This window comes from Bos mutus, chromosome 4 (genome assembly GCF_027580195.1).
Source record: "Bos mutus isolate GX-2022 chromosome 4, NWIPB_WYAK_1.1, whole genome shotgun sequence".
Lineage (NCBI taxonomy): Eukaryota > Metazoa > Chordata > Mammalia > Artiodactyla > Bovidae > Bos > Bos mutus.
The window spans coordinates 65,573,030-65,591,860 of NC_091620.1; the positions used below are offsets into that span (position 1 = coordinate 65,573,030).

The window sequence follows — 18,831 nt, forward strand, 5'->3', positions numbered from 1 at the left end:
GGAAAGTGATACTTTTTCATTTTGCATTGTCCACCCTGAAGGCTTCTACTTCCTTCGAGGCATTCCCATAATGTCAGTGGGTCTGGGGCAGGAGTGGGAGAGGGATGGGGTGACTCTCTGAGTGGGGGGCACTCTTGGGCAGCCAGGGAATAGCCAGCTCCCTCCTTCCCCTGGGAGGACACTCCCACCCCACCCCGCCCAGCATCAACCCTGTAGGGCTTTGGCCTCCTGACCCAGACAGAGCCAGGCGAGGCACCCGGAGGCCGAGCCCGGGTCGCACCGCCCCCAGCCTCGGGGCAGAGAGCCAAGAGTTCGAGGCCTCTCTGATCCGGATATGATGAAAAGGCACCACAGAGCGAGAAGTGTTTCTGGAGTGCAGGAGTGGTGGAAGGGGGAAAGAGAGGCACAGGGGCAAGAGTCCCCTCGGAGGGGAACCAGCCGGGCTGAGCTGACTGGAAAGAGGGGCGGAGAGCACGGAGTCAGAGGAGCGGCTGCTGCCATTGCCGCCACTGAGGTGTCTGCTGAGCGGGACGGAGAGGCTGGGAGGGACACCCAGAGGCGGCTGCCTGCCGCCGTCAAGCCACCGCGACCTGCGGCCCCTGCCGGAGCCTCGCTAACTTTCCGAGGCGGAAGAGGAGGAGGAGGAGGAAAGGGCTTTGAGTGTGTTGGGGGGATGCCGAGGTAGGTGGTGGTGCTCTTGGCGGGAGGAGGAGGGGTCTGATCCCCTCCCCGAGCTGCTCCCAAATCCGATCTCCCTTCCAGCGCCTCCCCCTTGAGTGCCCCTCTTCTATCTGCTAGGACTTACTGCTGTCAACTTGCTGGGTAACAGTTTTCCTCCCGGGTTTCAAATCAAAACTTCCCCGGGGTGGGGTTTGGGGAAGGGAAGCAGAGGGGGAGGGAATGTCCCGCAGGGGTGGTGTGCTCTTCTCTCAAAACACTTTTTTTTTTTTTTTCCAATCCTCGCCAGAAGCATTCAGTTCCCTGCACCCAACACCTCCCAGCCCCTGGTGCATCGACCCCGAAGGGCGGCGAGCTAGGCGGAGGCGCGGCGAGGGCTCAGTGGAGCGGCCCATGTCCGGCGCGGGCGAAGCCCTGGCTCCCGGGCCCCAGCGCGGGGCTGAGGCTGGCGGTGGCCGGCTGGGCGCCCCAGCCCAGGGTGAGTGCCGCTTGCAAGTTGCAAGTTCCTTTGTCACTGTTGCATTTTAAAATGTGTTCGCACATTTACTGCTTGGAATCTGTGTATGGGGAATTGGTGCAAGGACTGAGCCTACCTCGTCGTAGTGAACTTTTGCATAGTTAGCATTATTCAATCAAGTTCTCCAGGATCACAGCCTCAGATCAACAACCGGATAAGAGGGCGGGATCCACTGATCTCTCCACTCCCCCTTCCTTTGGCTGCCGAGAAACTGGATGTGTACAGGATCACTTCTTTCTTAAACATATGCATTTCAGGGCCTAAGACCCAACAGTGTGGGCTCCTAAGCGCTTCCCCACCACTTAAGTTCTGTGTCTTCAGCAGATCCAGGACTGCCGCTGCTTTTTGAGAAACCTGCACTCTCCCTTCTTCATCTTTCTATTTCTTGTGGGCTCCTCTGCAGCTTTGATAATTCAGGTTTCTGTGACCAATTGCTTTGGAATGGCTCAGGCATATGCTTTCAATAACTGTTTTTGTTTTGAAATAAACAGGCTTCAAAAGAAATGTTTTCCAAGAATGAATTAGCTCTTTGTGTTCATCCAAGTTGTAAACAAATACAGTCTGTGAAAAAAAAAAAAAAGTACTCCTGTTCCTGGGAAACTTCCATAAAAAGCTTATACACACACAAGTCAGACAGGATCTTCTCTTGAAGGTAACATACTTCAGGTTGGTGACAGAAAGGATCTTAATCTGATGTATCTTCCTCTTAGTGTGACTCTGCTTTAAAGGGTTCTGACTCATTTAAACTAAATAATTTTCCAGGGTTCAGAAACCTATTTTTAAATCTGGATTTCAAGCCTGATATCCTCCCAGCCCCCCAGCCTTAAGAATAATGTCATGAGCTTCTTGGGATTCTTTTTGTTAAAGCAGTAAAAAGTGGAAGAGAAGTTAATGTTGAACCCACAGTAGGTAAAAGCAGAAAACATCCATGGCTAAATTAAAATGTTCTGGCATTCAAAGGCTGTTAAATTGAATTATGTTTATCGTTGTTTTTTTGCTTCTAAACAGTGAGTCATTTTTTCTAAATAGAGAAAATCAGAACTAGAGCGATAAACACGTTTTCCCAGAAGCAGCGCATGTTCTGCACATTATATTGCCAAGGCAGTTGTTTTCTTGTCATGAGGCATGTCCTCAGTAGTCATATGGGCTCCTTGATGGGTTGTTCAGGTTCACACTTGAGCTGTTAATCACTAGTGTTAACAAATGCTTATGTCAAAAATCAAGCTCAAACACACTAGAAAAACAGTTGACTTAGAACTAACAATATCTGCAATGTCCAACTTTAAAAATATACATTTTAAAGTCAGTAGGAGTTGCAGTGATACCTAATCCATCTGTGCAGATGTAATGATTTAAGGTATCGCATGTTATGTTTTTAGGAAGCCAACCTCTAGAATGTTCTGAAGAAAACTGTGGACTGCATGTAACACATTATCAGTGTGGAAACTCTTGGGTTATGTTTTACCTGAAAATTGACTCAGTCTCAGCAGCATTTTTGTTTGTTTGGTTTTTTAAATTAGTCTACTTTGACTTGCTGCATCCTTTAAATAGGCATCAATTTAATTGTGAATGTAATATAAAGTTAAGTTTTTTACAGAAGAAAATCTTCAGAATCTTGTTAAAAGTTTGTATCTCAAACAAGCAGATCTCATAAGTTGAAGGAAAAAAGTTTTGGATCAAGTGGGCAGGGAGAAAATTGTATGTAGCTGCCATGGTTAGGGTGGTTTTGTTGGTAAAGATGCTAGTGAAGAAACTTCGCCTGCAGGCCACACTTCTCTAAACTCTTTCTCGAGTTCTTTCATCCTCGTCCTTCTGTCCTTGGATTCTTGATTATCTTTTCAGAAGAATAATTGAATAATACTTTGGTAAGATATGGCTGCTTACTTAATAGAAACCTAATTTTAAAGCTTTATATATTAAAATCTGTGAGAAAAATGGAATATTATATGAAAGTTAGTAGAAAATGTCTTTTCATGAAGGAGAAGGATAAAATCAAGTCTTCCCCTGCAAACAAAATTAAATGTATATGTGTGTTAATAGCATATATATGTGTGTTAGTATGCATATGCATATATATGTGTATGTATGTAAAGACATATAACCTGTTCATGTATTACTGTGTTGTGAGGAGCTATGTGTACTACTAACTGAAGGCATAAAAAGCTAAAGTTGAAAGTAAATTTGGGTGGTCTCTAGTCTGAACTTCCCATCAAATCTAGGATTTCTTTCTGCATTTTTTCAGGTGGTTAAATGCCTACAGTGTAGCACATTCTGCTTATCAGCATTCATATTGATAGTTATGCAAGTTTTTCATGTTGAGAGCAAGGTCTCTTTCTTTGCAACTTCTCCCCTTTGGCTGTGATTCTTCTCCAAGCACAGTTCTGTTGCTCTGAAAGCATTAAAAATCTTATTTGTGCATTTTGAAAATTGTTACGGACAAGGATATAAGCGCATATGCCCCATGCTGGCAGAAGGAACCAGGATGGGTGTGGGAAGATGGGGAGCAGTGGGGACTGAGGGCCCCTGGAGAGCTCTGGGCCCAGGAGGCAGTGCTTCTCAGTCCAGCTCACTGTTGCCACTTGGGTTGAATATCTTCCAGTATTTCAAGAGATACTGGAAATATGGATTTTTATGTATCATCACTCCCTTTTAAAAGTTGGCAGCTAATTAAATCCAATGTTTATCCAGGCCAAATAAAACAACCACACCTGCAGGCTGGAAATGGCTCCAAAGAAGCTGATTTGTGATTTCTGTTATAGAAACTAGAAAGTAAATGTGTGATTTAAAACTATTTCCCTATTTATGGTGAACTTCTGAAAGACTGACTTGATTGACCTTCTCATGCGTGAAGGGTAGTTTGGGCCAAACTTCTTTTTGTTTTAAAAAAGACTGGATCTTGTATGCATGGTTCATCTAATTGTCATTTTTTTCTTTTTTGGGTCAAGCATCTTAAAATTCATTGTGCTATCAACCTTGATAGGCATTTGCTTTTTTGTGCACAGTTATTAGAATCCATATGGTTAAAGGGAAGTCGTTCAGTCGTGTCCGACTCTTTGCGACCCCATGGCCTGTAGCCCACCAGGCTCCTCCATTCATGGGATTCTCCAGGCAAGAGTACTGGAGTGGGTTGCCGTTTCCTTCTCCGTGGTTAAAAGAGCCTTTTAATTAAATGCTTCCCTGTTTGCTACTTATAACTAGAAGGATCTTTAGAAATAACTTAGTCCAGTTGACTCACTTTCTAGAAGGGATGTCCAGAGAACTTAAGTGACTTGTCCAGGGTTTCATACATAGTCAGTAGAATCCAGTATAGAAGCACAAATTGTAAAATATATGTCATTGTGATAAATGTGGGTTAAAGTAGACAATCAGTAGAACTGTTTTTCCTACAGATGGGTGAATTGAGAACAATCAGCTTTGGATACTGTGAATCACTTTGCCTGTTCTGGTCCTTCCTTGCATCCCCGCTCCCTCCCCCATTGCATTTGCCAAGATTTAGACTATTGGACTGTGTGCTGGAATATTCTTTAATGTGATAATGTGTGATTTAATGCACTCTTCTCTCTTGGGAGAGTCCTCTGAGACTATTAGGCGGACTTTTCATAGCAGGATGCAAAATGCCAGTAAAGTTAATTAAAAATAATTTAAAATAGAAGCTAGGGAGAAAATCTTCAAGTTGAAATTACATAAGAAGAGCTTTGACTTAGAAGCTTAGCTGACTTGTCAGGAATTTATAGTGGCTAATCAGATTTCCTTTATGGGAAGCCTGTTTATTTCAATTTATACCACGTATGCTCGTAATATCCATATTCTTTGACTTTTACCATATCGTTTTATCCTTTAAGAATGGCATTTCTCAAGAGTGTGTCATCTTTGGGCACCTTCTGTCTCTGGTCCTCAATCAGGGATGATGTGCCTTGCAAGAGACATTTGGTAACTTCTGGAAACATGTTTGGTATGGTGGGGTGGGTGCTCCTGGGATGCAGTGGGTAGAGGCCAGGGAGAACACTATACACATCTTACCATGCACATAATACGGTAGCCCCTCAGAACAAAGGATTATCTGGCCTGGAATAACAGTGGTGTTGAGATGCTATTCTAGTCTCTCAAGGCTACCAACATCTTTGGCTCCACTCTAGACTTACAGAATCAGAATCTGGAGAGTAAGACTCAAGAATCTGCACTTTTGACAATCTCCAGGTACTCTTTGGGCTTCCCCGGTAGCTCAGACGGTAAAGCGTCTGCCTACAATGTGAGAGACCCAGGTTTGATCCCTGGGTCGGGGAGATCCCCTGGAGAAGAAAATGGCAACCCACTCCAGTACTCTTGCCTGGAAAATTCCATGGGCAGAGGAGCCAGGTAGGCTGCAGTCCATGGGGTCGCAAAGAGTTGGACATGACTGAGCAACTTCATTTCATACTTCATACTTCACTTAGGTGCTCTTTAATCTCTAGTTGAGAATCATTGTTTCTACAGGCTTTTGATTTTTAAACAGTCTTTTTTTTTTTTTTTTCTAGAAAGCCTTAAAAAAAATCTTGAGAAACGTCTCCTTTTCAAGTTCCAAACTTTAAATCATATCACTCCATGTGTACTGTCTCTTAGAGCTCGCCAGCATTTTTATCCCATATCCCAGTTAGTGAACTGAACTGAACTGAGGCCTGAGTCTTCATCCTCAAAAAAGTTTCCTGTCAAGATTATGTATACTATTGTACAAATATATATGAATATTAGATAATAAATACATAAATACACATTGAAAAGAATGAGATAAAAATAAGCCAATAAATAGATCTTTTAATACTTTGTTCTACTGCCTCAGTAGATATTTTTGTCCCGTCATCCTGGACTTCTCTCTAGGGATCTCAGCATTTTTATGGAATAATAAGGAAAGAAGTCCCTAATTTTCACATGATCTGTAGTCACTTATAAGTTGGATTTTTGAAATCTGGATTATCCTTTCTCATAGAAACAGAATGATAAATTACGTTTAGCTCAATAATCTCAACAAGATGGTTGAAAATTTTATTAAATGTTATTATAGAGAACATACTCTTAATGATACTGGCAACCACATACAGGTAATTAAGAAAAAGGTAAGTGAAACATTTTCAATATAGGTGCTTTAGAGAATAGGCTTAACTGGAAAACTATAAGAAACTTTGTCTAGATTTGGAAGAGGACTTGGGGCATTTCAAGCACTGTAGACCTTATGCTCCAAATCCTTTTTCGCTTAAAGGAACTAATGTTCATTTTGTAAGTTTAGAGAAATGCAAGCCTTATCAGCTTGACATAGTCATGTTCCCTCTGCTTAAAAAAAAAATCAAATGTATAAGAGAAGGAGTAACTGGGAGAAACCTAAGAAGGGAGGGAGGAAGGAAGTGGTTAAACGATTATGACGATAAATTTAAGAAAATGTTTGGAGAGCTTAAATTATTTGAGCTGAGAACTGCAAATAAAGTTCTAAGGGACACTGCGGTATGAACTGAGCTGGATGGGACTGTGTTAAGGAAGGAGATGACAGCACAAAATCTTGAGATAGGCAGGGAGCACTGTTGACTTTGAAGTAGGCTCTAGTACATATTTGTGGAATAAATGATTGGGTAAATGGAGGGCTTGGTTGCTGTCCAGAACAAGTGTGAGTCATGGCAGCAGATGGCAAAGAATAGAAATAGTTTGGGGGTCAGGATGGAGGATGGGAATAGGGAAAGCATTTAGTAACATATGTTTGTGTTTGTAATTCAGGGGAATTTCATAGCAATTTTCATCCGTTCCATACCCTTTTTGTTTGTTCTCACGTTGTTTATTTCTGCCTTACTCAGGTGCTCTGTGAATGTTCTGTTATATATATATATGCATATATATATGCACACACAATATATATAAACAGAGGTGATGCTTTGTGACAGATACAGAGAGGAAAATATTGATGAATGAAATCTGGGGCTTGCAGTATATTTGAGAAATACATTTATACATACTTACAAAGAAGATGGAAAGGTGCTATCAGATCAGATCAGATCAGTCGCTCAGTCGTGTCCGACTCTTTGTGACCCCATGAATCGCAGCACTCCAGGCCTCCCTGTCCATCACCAACTCCCGGAGTTCACTCAGACTCACGTCCATCGAGTCAGTGATGCCATCCAGCCATCTCATCCTCTGTCGTCCCCTGCTCCTCCTTTCCCCAGTCCCTCCCAGCATCAGAATCTTTTCCAATGAGTCAATTCTTCGCATGAGATATAAAGAGACACAAAGAAAGTGATGGCAAACAACATGGGAGAGAGGTAGCATCTCTATCTGGGGCATTTGGAAGAATCAAAAAAAGCTTATGATTTGAGTTGGACCAAGAATCATGGTCAAACTCCACAAGATTTGTGGAGATAGATGTGAAGAGCAAGGTCTGTTACAGAATATGGAGGACTTCACTAAGAGCATTGTATGAGCTCTATTAAGGAGTTGAAAATAAGGTTACGTTGTAAAGATAAGCTAAAGTAATTTTGAGGAGGTCCTTGATTCTCCTGAGAGGAATCTGTATATCCTTTCTGTAGGCAGTAGTAAGCTATTGAAAGTTCTTGATAAGGGTAAGGATAGGACCAAATTGGTGTTTTTAGAAAATAAATCTGGTGGCAGTTCAGAGGATGATTTTGAAGGGAGAGGCAAGAGTGACAGTCGTGACTTTGTGGAAGGATTTTACAATAGCCTGACAAAAGATGAGAGGAGTACCAGTGGGACTGGAATTGAGACTATGGATTTAAAACAATAGCAAAAGCAGGACAGTGCTCTACCTTGCTGTGAGAGAATGTTGAGGGCATTGATTTTTACTTATTCATTTTTGAATCTCCTAAAACTAGGCACAGTGACCAATTTTGTTCAATGGCATTTATGTGGTTCGGCATAATACTTAATATGGGAGATGGTGGAAAGATAGAAATTTAAGGTAAATCATAGGTTTGCTTTGTAACCTGAGTGGAAACATAGGAGGAGTTGAGTCTTCTTTTGATCATGTTGGTTCCATGCTAAGCCAGGATCACCAGTAGGCCACTGAAAAAGAGAATCTGTCACTAGGAGAGTGGTGAGGGTCAGGCTTACAGATTGAGTTTACCACCAAGTAGCTGATGGATGGGCCCAAGAGTGAGAGAGAATACTTGAGGACCAGATTTAGGGGAATGGCTAGCCTTTTGGGAGAAGAAGGAAAAGAATACAGAGAGAGAGTTTATAGGATTGGTCACAGAAATGTTAGATATTTAGGGGCCATGGAAGATGAGAAGAGCTGTAGTTTGTTAGAAGCAGGGTATAGAGAGGGCTGCTTTTGGGTGGGGAATTTTGAGCATGTCCATCACACACTAATGGAAAGAAAGCCATGGGACAGAAAGAAAAAAGATGAAAGAGCCTGTGGTGGAACCGCGGTGCAGTGGGAGTTTGTAATTGAAAGAGTAAAATCTTGGGAAGGAAGGGGATGATGATAAGACGAGTCTTTGGAAAGTTGGGGATTCAAGAGGGAGTCCATCTGGGGCAAACAAAAGGATTGCTCAGTAACACTGAGGGCTTAACAAAGAATGAATGGCATGAATTTTTAGTGGACACGGTCAGCATGGTTGATTGCTTTTCTCAGCAAGAAGCATTCAGGACCTTGGGAATAGAAGCAGATAGAATGGATTTTTGGAATTGGCTTAGGGTTGGAGATTGGCAGAATGAAAGCAGTGGGAGTGGGGGCAAGGGAGGAGTATCAGGCCTGTGTGGGAAGAGTGTGTTTGTACCAACTGGTCTTGTGTTCCAGGCTATATGGGGAGCTGGAGAGACCAGAAGTACATTTAACAGGCTATGATTTCTGGTCAGCAAGAGTCATGCCTGTTGGCCTTGTTTGGTCAGTTCACATACAAGGATTTAACATATATAATTGAGTGACCTTTACAGGGCTAGTGGGGAAGCTGTGGAATTTTTGGGTGTGTAAGAGCCTTTCCTGTTTCTTTGAACCTTGTTTCCTGGATCATGTTGGGTTGATTTCATGGAAAGGTCTAATAACAGTGTGCAATGACTTTACTAGCATTATATTTTTGTAATAAAAGATTTGGGGGGAAAGGAAACATAAATTGCCACAATCTAAAAGGCCATTTGCAAGTGGAAAATTAGTTAGAACAACAGCAAACAGAAGAGGGAAACAATTCAGCCAAATTGTTTTTCTGAGTTAATGTAAGTATTCCATCCTATAAAGGCATGGGATATGATTTTTATGTTTCTATTCCTAAAAGTTTTTATTCAGTTTTTATTAAGGGGAGATTGATTCTGCCCTGGCTAGAGTCTAGATGTTTGCATAGTTGAATTCTGCTGCAGTCCTTCCTCCTGCCTTGATCAGTCCTGTGTTTTGGATGATTCTCTCTCATAACCTTTTTCTCTCTCATCTTTTCCCCCCTCCTCTCTCTTGCCATTAACACTGAAGTTTCTTAAGCTATTAGTATTTTCTTTTTATGTTAGCCTACACATCCTGAAGGAGCTAAGGTTTCTACTGTAACTTTTGGAAATTGAGTTGTATTTTATAGATTCTAATTGGTTAGAGTTCACTAAGCAGGAACTATGAAAAGAGTTATTTTAACATTAATTTTGTTTGTGGTTTCTGCTTGCAGTCCACTTCTGTTTTCAGATTCACACCCACATGATCTGAAGTAAGATGATTCATATGCATGTGCTTTTATGCCTGATTTTTATGTAGTTTCAGGAATAAAGTCTGAAATACATTTTCTTGCTAGCACAATATATCTTACCAAATATATCAACATATTTAAACTGGGAAACTTATGAACAACTATTTCCTTTGTGCCTACTATGTACAAAATCCTGTGACAATTGAAAATGTGTAACACACGTTCTGCCCAGAGAGAACCTGTAAGCTAAGTGAGAGAGAGGATAAGGTGTGTGTGTGCGCCAAATCCCTTGTCCGAATATCAGTTCAAGATAAGAGCCCTGTGACAGATTAGTTTACGGCCAGTTGCAGGGTGACTGGTTCAGTTCTGGAGCTTCTGGAGGTTAAGAGAATCTCAGGATACCAAGGGGTCAGTCTTGTCTGAGTTAGGCTGTGAGTGATCCGAGCTGAAGAAGACAGTCTGTAGGTCTTTTTGGTTTGGACTGTGCAGAGTTGAGCTCTAAAAATGAGGCACCTTGTGGTTGGGCAGGTGACACCCCCTGAAGGCAGATGGCAGAGGACAAGGGAACCAGTTTCCTCTCCTCACTTTCTCTACTCATAGAAATAGTTCGCCTGCTTTTTTCATGGTGAATCAGCCTTTAATCTTGTGGGTCTTTATAAATATAGACCTACTTTGTTCTTATTTTTCTCGTCACATCACCCAAGCAATGTGTAGGATTTTAGGATGATTTTCTGAGATTTTACTCTCTATTTCCTACTGAGATACAAGCTGAAATTATTGAACATGGGAAAGGTGTAGGAATTTGCAACATGAATATATGTACAATGTTAAAATAACTCTTACCAGGTTTTTACCCATATGCAAAATGAATTTAATTCTTACTGAGCCAAAGGTCCGTCTAGTCAAGGCCATGGTTTTTCCAGTGGTCATGTATGGATGTGAGAATTGGACTGTGAAGAAAGCTGAGCGCTGAAGAATTAATGCTTTTGAACTGTGGTGTTGGAGGAAACTCTTGAGAATCCCTTGAACTGAAAGGAGATCCAGCCAGTCCATCCTAAAGATCAGTCCTAGGTGTTCTTTGGTAGGACTGATGCTAAAGCTGAAACTCCCAATACTTTGGCCACCTCATGTGAAGAGTTGACTCATTGGAAAAGACTCTGATGCTGGGAGGGGTTGGGGGCAGGAGGAGAAGGGGATGACAGAGGATGAGATGGCTGGATGGCTACACCGACTCGATGGACATGAGTTTGGGTGAACTCTGGGAGTTGGTGATGGACAGGGAGGCCTGGTGTGCTGCAGTTCATGGGGTCGCAAAGAGTTGGACACAACTGAGTGACTGAACTGAACTGAAACTGAGCCAAGGAGTAACATATTCAATCTTTATTTTAGAAAAGCATTTCTATTTGTAAGAGAAAGTGAGGATAGGCCCTAGTGGTGGATATAGGCAAGGAAGTATAGATTTAAGAGAAATTGAGAGCTATAACTTACTAGCAGGTTCTAGCAATTGATTGTTGGGAAAGGGACAATAAGGAGAAAATAGAGAACTAACAGTGATTCTGTGAATACCATTGACCAATGTACAAGCTACAGTTGGAGAAACAGGCAGGGACAGAAGAAAAGTGGAAATGTTAAGTTTAAATTGCTAAAGGTATATTGGTGTAGAGCTAAAACTTCAAATCTATAGGTAAAGCTAGGAACTGGGGTGAAGATAATGGATCTATAAGTTATTCTCTTGGAGGTGACTAAAACTGGAAGTTAATGAGATTGCAGAAATTGTAAAGCCAGAATGGGTTGGTGGTCTTAAAGGAGAATTCCAAGTAGGCACTGCCCCAAAGAAATGATCCAGAAGGCCAGAGAATGTATTGATGAATTAAATAAGAGGCTTCTGGTTTTCTCCTTCAGGAGAATTACCAGAGAGGAAGCATCTCCCAACTTCTAATTCATATCCATCATTCTGAAGTCTAAGAAATCAATTTCAGTATACTGCAGAGTCTCTCATTATTGTCGTATTTGTGGCTTCACCACTATTTGTAATGCTCTTCTCCATCGTCTCTCACTTATTTATTTCAAGATCGGACTCAAATCATAGCTTAGAAATGCCTTTACAGATTAAAAAACTTCTTTGGTTAAGTTTTGACTTCCATTGGCCTTCACATTTGTAAATAGTGCTCAATATGGGTTGATACCTTAACCAGAGAGCTTGGGTTAGAATGTTGTTGATAAAATCTGTTGGTATAACTGAGAGGTAACAAAAGTTTTAAAAACTATGGCACTTAGAATAATGATGATGCTAAAGCACTAAAGATGGGTGTATAACCTTATTTTTAAAAAAGGGGAAGAAGGTAAAGTCCTCAATTTCTTTTATTATAGAGTTAATTGCTAAGTAGAGGGACTACTGTAGATGAGGTGTCTCTGGATTTCAGCAGTCATTAAGGTAAATTCTTTCAGGATAACTTTTTTAGATAAGAGTAAAAAGATTAAAAAGTAAAAAGATGGTGACTGCAGCCGTGAAATTAAAAGACACTTAACTCCTTAGAAGAAAAGTTATGACCAACCTAGACAGCATATTAAAAAGCAGGAACATTACTCCGCCAACAAAGGTCTGTCTAGTCAAGGCTATGGTTTTTGCAATAGTCATGTATGGATGTTAGAGTTGGACTATCAAGAAAGCTGAATGCCGAAGAATTGATGCTTTTGAACTGTGGTGTTGGAGAAGACTCTTGAGAGTCCCTTGGACTGCAAGGAGATCCAACCAGTCCATCCTAAAGGAAATAAGTCCTGAATATTCATTGGAAGGACTGATGCTGAAGCTGAAACTCCAATACTTTACCCACCTGATACAAAGAACTGACTCATTTGAAAAGACCTTGATGCTGGGAAAGATTGAGGGTGGGAGGAGAAGGGGATGACAGAGGATGAGATGATTGGATGGCATCACCGACTCAATGGACATGAGTTTGAGTAAACTCCAGGAGTTGGTGATGGACAGGGAGGCCTGGTGTGCTGCAGTCATGGGATCACAAAAAGTCGGACACGACTGAGTGACTGAACTGAACTGAAAAAGATTATCATGCTTATAAAAGTAAATTGAATGTGGAGGCTCTGTCACATGGAGGAAGGATTAGAGTGATGGCAAAGAACAAAATTCTATAAATCAGTGAAAATTATAAGTCAATTTTAGACGATTTGGGGGAAGTCTTTGAATCCTTAAGAAGTCCTGACTTGAAGTAAGCTATTTTCTGAGGCGGTTTCCCTGTCTCTGGAATTATTCATGCCTGCTCTCCTTGCCTTCGTTCTGGGATGCTGGATGTTGATATTTTGAACTGAATTTATGTTATCAGGTTGGGTTAAGAGATCTTTATGAGCCCGTGTAACTCAAAATTCTATGAGCCTTATGAATGTTTGGCTTTAATATGAGTGAATTTGCTGGCAGGAAGAACATTATTGAACTTGTGTTTGAAGATGCAGGGGTCTGGGGTCAGTTATCCTGAAAATACATTTTTAGGCTGAGGAACTTTAGATTCTGATGTAAAAGGTGCAGGAGAGTAAGATGACTGAGGTCTCGTGTCCTGGTTCCCTGTGTCAGCTTGCGTTTTTCTAACCTCCCGACTACTTTTTTTTTTTTATGGAAAGTGCCTAATTCTTCTTACCCCTCATTTATTTAGAGCCCTGATTGTTGAGATATTAATTTGCACTGTTGCTGCAGTTTGCACCTATCTGTTTGCATATTGTATTCAATTGTGTATTCATATAATTTTAAAATTGTTCTCTGATTTGCTGTGTATAAAACCTATTGTTCTCTACCCACCCCAGCTAAACTAGTTGAGTCAGTGTCATTTTTCTCATTCTTTCAAATCTAAACACATCATAAGCTTCTAACTGCATAAGAAGCCCTTTGAAGGAATGAATTTAGCTTTTTCCCAGAATTCTTACTATTTTTCAAAATAATGGCAATAACAATTAGTTGATTAAATTGATTTAAGCATTTAATTAATTCAACAAACATAGTATGTCTGATTATATGATAAGTTTTGTATATATATATAAAACTAAGAAATTTTGTAATATGCTCATTCATCTGCTAAAAATGCTTTGGTTTTAATCTTAAAATGTTTTGGACAATGAAATTTTAATCTGTTTTAGAACATCAGGCAAAGCAGGCGGGTTTTGCAATGTTTCTTAAAGGTCATTAAGCTTAAGGGATTATTTTTTCTTTTTTCTTTATTTGGATCAGCGAGGAAGTGAAATTCCAGAGCCTCAGGTCTTCCTGAAAGCTGCCTTATCTTTGGTTTTTAAAGGTTACATTTGTAAAATATTTGTAGATTTCCACATTTCTTAGCCTCTGGGAAATAGAGACCCAGATTAAAAAAAAATTTTTTTTACTTTTCCCAAACATTTTAGTTTCAGATTATTTAAGATTTCATAATCCAGAATACACATAGATAATCTGAAATAATGTTGGTATTTGAATGGAAGAGTAAAAATGAAATTGTTTACAGATAAAGGAGATGTGAATATAGGTTTCATGGCAATAAGAATATACATATTATATAGATTATAAGTGATCTCTCATAGGTTAAAATAAAATATTTAATTGATGTAGATCAGCATGCAGCAGCCCCAAATTTTATGCATAAAGAAAGCTACTAATACTGCTTGCTTTAAGAAATAAGTAAATTGTATACTGATTAAGTTTTATGCAGTTTTATAAGGATATCTGCCAAGCACCATCATTTATACTAGTCTTCCACAAAATATACATATTAAGTACAGATAAGTAGATTTGATGATTGGTTTGTGCATTTGAACTATGCCTAGTTCAAGAGAATATTTAATGTAACCTGTAAAAGTACTTTAAAATACATATATATATATATATCTCAAATATATAAATATATAAAATACACATATATATACACACACAGAATAATGGAAACTAGGAGATCCAAGCCTGAGGGAAAATTGAAATGTATTGGTATAACTGCAGGGTCAAACCCAATGATTCAATTTTATCTGCAAATGTGAGGCAAAAAGAAAGCATTTTCTCTAATATAATTTTCATTGTCCATAAGGAAAAATATATATATAGCTTTTCAAAGGAAGAAATAGTTTTCCTTATATTCAGTCTGTAAACAGATTTCTAGCTTGGTTTTTATATAGTGATTACTGAGTAGATAGATACTGTCCTCAACACCTCCCTAAGGTTTTAAAAAGGTGCTTATTGTAATGACACTTAATATAATATTAGTAGCAAGTATGAATGAGCCCTTACTATATACCAGACATTCTACTTTCCAGGCATGGTTCCATTTCTTTCCACATCCACCTTCTGATATAGGGACTGGTGTTACTACCGTTTTAAAGACAAAGATTACGGAAATTGCCCAGGATCCATGTAGTTCGTGGTGGATCCAGGTCCCTTGATTTCAGATTCTGTGCTCTTAAACATTTTTCCAGTAAAATGCACAGTGTAAGGATAGTATTTCTGTCCCTGAGAGCCTGAGTCTTTTTATTTATCATTTGTTCTTATTCATTGAGTTGTGCATGCGTGCTTAGTCCAGTCTGACTCTTTGTGGCACCTCAGACTATAGTCCTCCAGGCTCCTCTGTTCATGGGATTTTCCAGGCAAGAGTATTGGATTGGGTTGCCATTTCCTCCTCCAGGGAATCTTCCTGACCCAGGAATCAAACCCATGTCTCCTGCATATCCTGCATTGGCAGGCAGATTCTGTTTATCAAGAAAGATTCAAATGTCTGGACTTGTAGACAATATTGTCTCTTTCTTGGAAAACGATGAGGCATGAACAGTATTGTACATGTTTTAAAAGTTCGTTAGGTAACTTTGGCAAGCTCATTTCATCCTGGAAACAGATTACAACATTATTAGATTCTTTTCTTACTCTTATTTGTTAAAACCATGTATCTGTTCAGATAATAAATATGCTTGACTACAAACTAATGAAAAAAAAAAAAAAACCCTCATGAATACTTTGAATGATTGTCTTATAGACGTGAGTTTATTATTTCTATCTACAATGGGCAGAACTAGAAGTAGCTAAAGATCACTTGATGGCATATTTATACTTAAAGAACAATTTACTACTGAATCAGACTGACAAAGAGTAGAATATGATCCCTTATGAGGTACCATTCCTTGGAATTTTGGAGAAAGGCTGAGTATTGCAATGGGCTTTCTACCCTGGAAGAGATATGAAATTAGCTAATGGGTTCTGAAGATGAAATAAATAAAACATATTAATGTCCTTTGAAAGTTGCTAATACTGTAAGTATAAAATTCATTAATTTATTCTTTCAACAAAAGGAAGCATTTTCTTCTTCTTTACTTAACAACTACATATCAGCTGAATGGTTGTTAATATGGCATAGATAATATTTTACATGTATTATTATCCAGTGTACTCTTTTATACATTTAGATTGTTCTGTCTTGTTAATCACTTTTAAGTTATTTTATTCCCCAACTGTCTGAGATAAGTAAAACTCTCAAGTTTTAAAAATTAGATAATGCCAACTAGGCAAAATATTATAAAATTTTAAATCAAATGGAAATTCTATTTACCTGAATCTCATATCCTTTAGCAAGAATAATCAAGATTGGAGAGAGATTGCTTCTCACCATTCACGCCTTTCTTTAGAAAAATAATAAAAAATAGAGTATTGATCCTGTCAGATAGTCATTTCTGAGTATGACATATTATATTTAAATTAATCCTTTAGAATTCTTACCTTTTTCCTTTGACTGTTAGGTATAATTTATGCTTGTCATTTTCTTTGAAAATTAATTCAAACCCAGGGCTTTACAGAATTTTTCTATGATTTTTCTCTTCTCCATTCTAAACACCCTACAGTGTGTGTGTGTGTATGAAGTTTTGGCTCAATTGTTTAGCCTTTGTGCAGACTCGGATTTACAGAATTTTACAGACAACAAAGCCATCTCTGCAGCCATCCAGCTCAATGCCCTCATTTCTGGATAAAGAGAATGAGGCTGAGCCCCAGACACACAGCTGGTCAGTCTTTGACCCAGAATTAAGACCCAGGGCAGTTTTCATTTCCTTCTGTTTTGTAGTTGCTTGAATATTTTGTGTGTGTCTGGTCTCCCCAGCTAGAGGATTCATTATCAGGGAGCAAGCTTTTCCCCCTCATCCACTGATTCTTCTGCGTTTCCCTCCTTGGTGTGGGCAAAGGAGAATGTGTGGGAGCTAGCCTCTTGGCAGCAGATGCCAGTGGTATATGACTGTCCTTTGCTCTAGTGATATTTTTAAAGTGTCTTCAACTTTTGTATTAACATCTAACACATACTTCTTAATGTTCATCTATTAGTAGGACTGTTTAGTGTTACGTGTAGTAATTTAGGTTTTAGTGTTGTCCTAACATAGGGATAGAACTAAATCCCTCTATTTTAATTAGTGATTTGATAAAATTATATTTTCTGATAACTTGGACTACTCTGACAAAGGGATGAGAAGCAAGGCCTATATCTCAGTATTTGATGGGCTTTTCTAAATTTTCTCTAAATTTTACAGTACAGAAGGGCTTCCCTGGTGGCTCAGATGGTAAAGAATCTGCCTGCAATTCAGGAGACCTGTGTTCAATCCTTGAATTGGGAAGCTCCCCTGGAGAAGGATTCCCTCTTCTGGCAACACACTCCAGTATTCTTGCCTGGAGAATTCCATGGACTGAAGAGCCTGGGCAGGCTAAGTTCATGGAGTCATGAAGAGGTGGACACAGCTGAGCAATTAACGCTTCCTAAGTTTTCTCTAAATTGTATAGTACCAAAGAGCTTACCTAAAACAGTCCTCTTCAAATCTGGCTGTATATGATGGTGACACCCTCCTTTCTCTGTATCACCCAAATTGGGACCCTGAAGTTGGGACTTGTGCATCTTTGTGTTAAATGTGGTCTACAGTAGAGAGCCAGTGGCTTGGAAGAACAGCATGATTGACATCATGAAGATCCCCTTTTAAGAGAAATTTACTAAGTTGGGAAAGAGTGCTTGTATATATATAGTTGGGGAGGAAAGGATGAATATACAGAAACCTGTAGAAAGATAGATTGATTTTATGCTTCATTGAAATTATTTGATCGCCTTTGAGATCTTTGTGGTCCTGTCATATCTTTCAGGCCCAAATAGCAGTTGAATTGCACCTACAGACCTTCATAAAGCTAGAAAGGAATCAGTTAAACCAGGACCATGGCTTCTGCTGCTGTAATTCAGAAGTGATAGACAACGTAAACAGATAACAGAAATCCATTATTAGAAACTGCTATTTTCTCCTCTTAATGAGTAGTGGCTGACCCAAACCTATTGAAAGTTGTAATAAGATTGGCTGGACATCATGGTGCCCATTTTGCAGTAATCAGTTAAATCTCATTCTCTCTGAGTGCATTTATTCAATATTAGATATAACTGCACACCATTTATGAGGCTGCCATTTTCATTAAATGTTAAAGATGTGTTAATAAAAATAGATATGTTAAAAAAAACACAAACTAGTCAAGTAGTCACAGAAGTTTATGAGTGAAGAATTGGTGAGTCAGTTTAAATTTGGAGTTTTTTCTGAGCCTTGCTCTGGTTCTGAGTGTTAAGGATCATAGCAAAAGCCTGAGAACAACTCTTAGGGACGTTTAGTTTTCAAAGGAGGCAATGCTGGGTAGATTGACGATTGTGATTTAATAGTAGTTACATAGTTATCATTTCTTGAATGTAATGAGACAGAGAATGATAATTTTTCTTTTCTTTTACAACTTGAGAAGGACTCTAGAGATCATCTAATTCTAGAATTTCCCAGATAAGGAAACTTAAAAAAAAAAAAAGCTAATTGTCTCAGTAAATATTCAGAGCAGGAGGAGCATTGTTTTCTTCTTAGCAGTGGGTCACTACTAAAATTGTGTGTGTACGAGCCACATAACATTTTCATTTAGTCAATGGGAGAGTTGAGAGGGTCTGTGTTTAGCACTTGAATATTGGACATGATTCAAATGTG

General features: G+C 39.4%; 1 protein-coding gene across 2 annotated transcripts in view; it reads left to right on the forward strand.

Annotated features, from left to right (window-relative positions):
- The first annotated feature begins 251 nt into the window (after positions 1-251).
- The window catches only part of MDFIC (MyoD family inhibitor domain containing), a 97,155-nt gene continuing 78,575 nt past the window's right edge, over positions 252-18,831 (forward strand). Inside the window, exons 1-2 of one of the 2 annotated variants that reach the window (XM_070369580.1) lie at positions 252-681; positions 971-1,156. In XM_070369580.1, the coding sequence (XP_070225681.1) occupies positions 1,072-1,156 (85 nt within the window). In that variant the 5' untranslated portion in view covers positions 252-681; positions 971-1,071. Of the gene's footprint in view, positions 682-967; positions 1,157-18,831 lie in introns of both variants that reach the window. The other variant, XM_070369579.1, reaches the window with a different exon arrangement.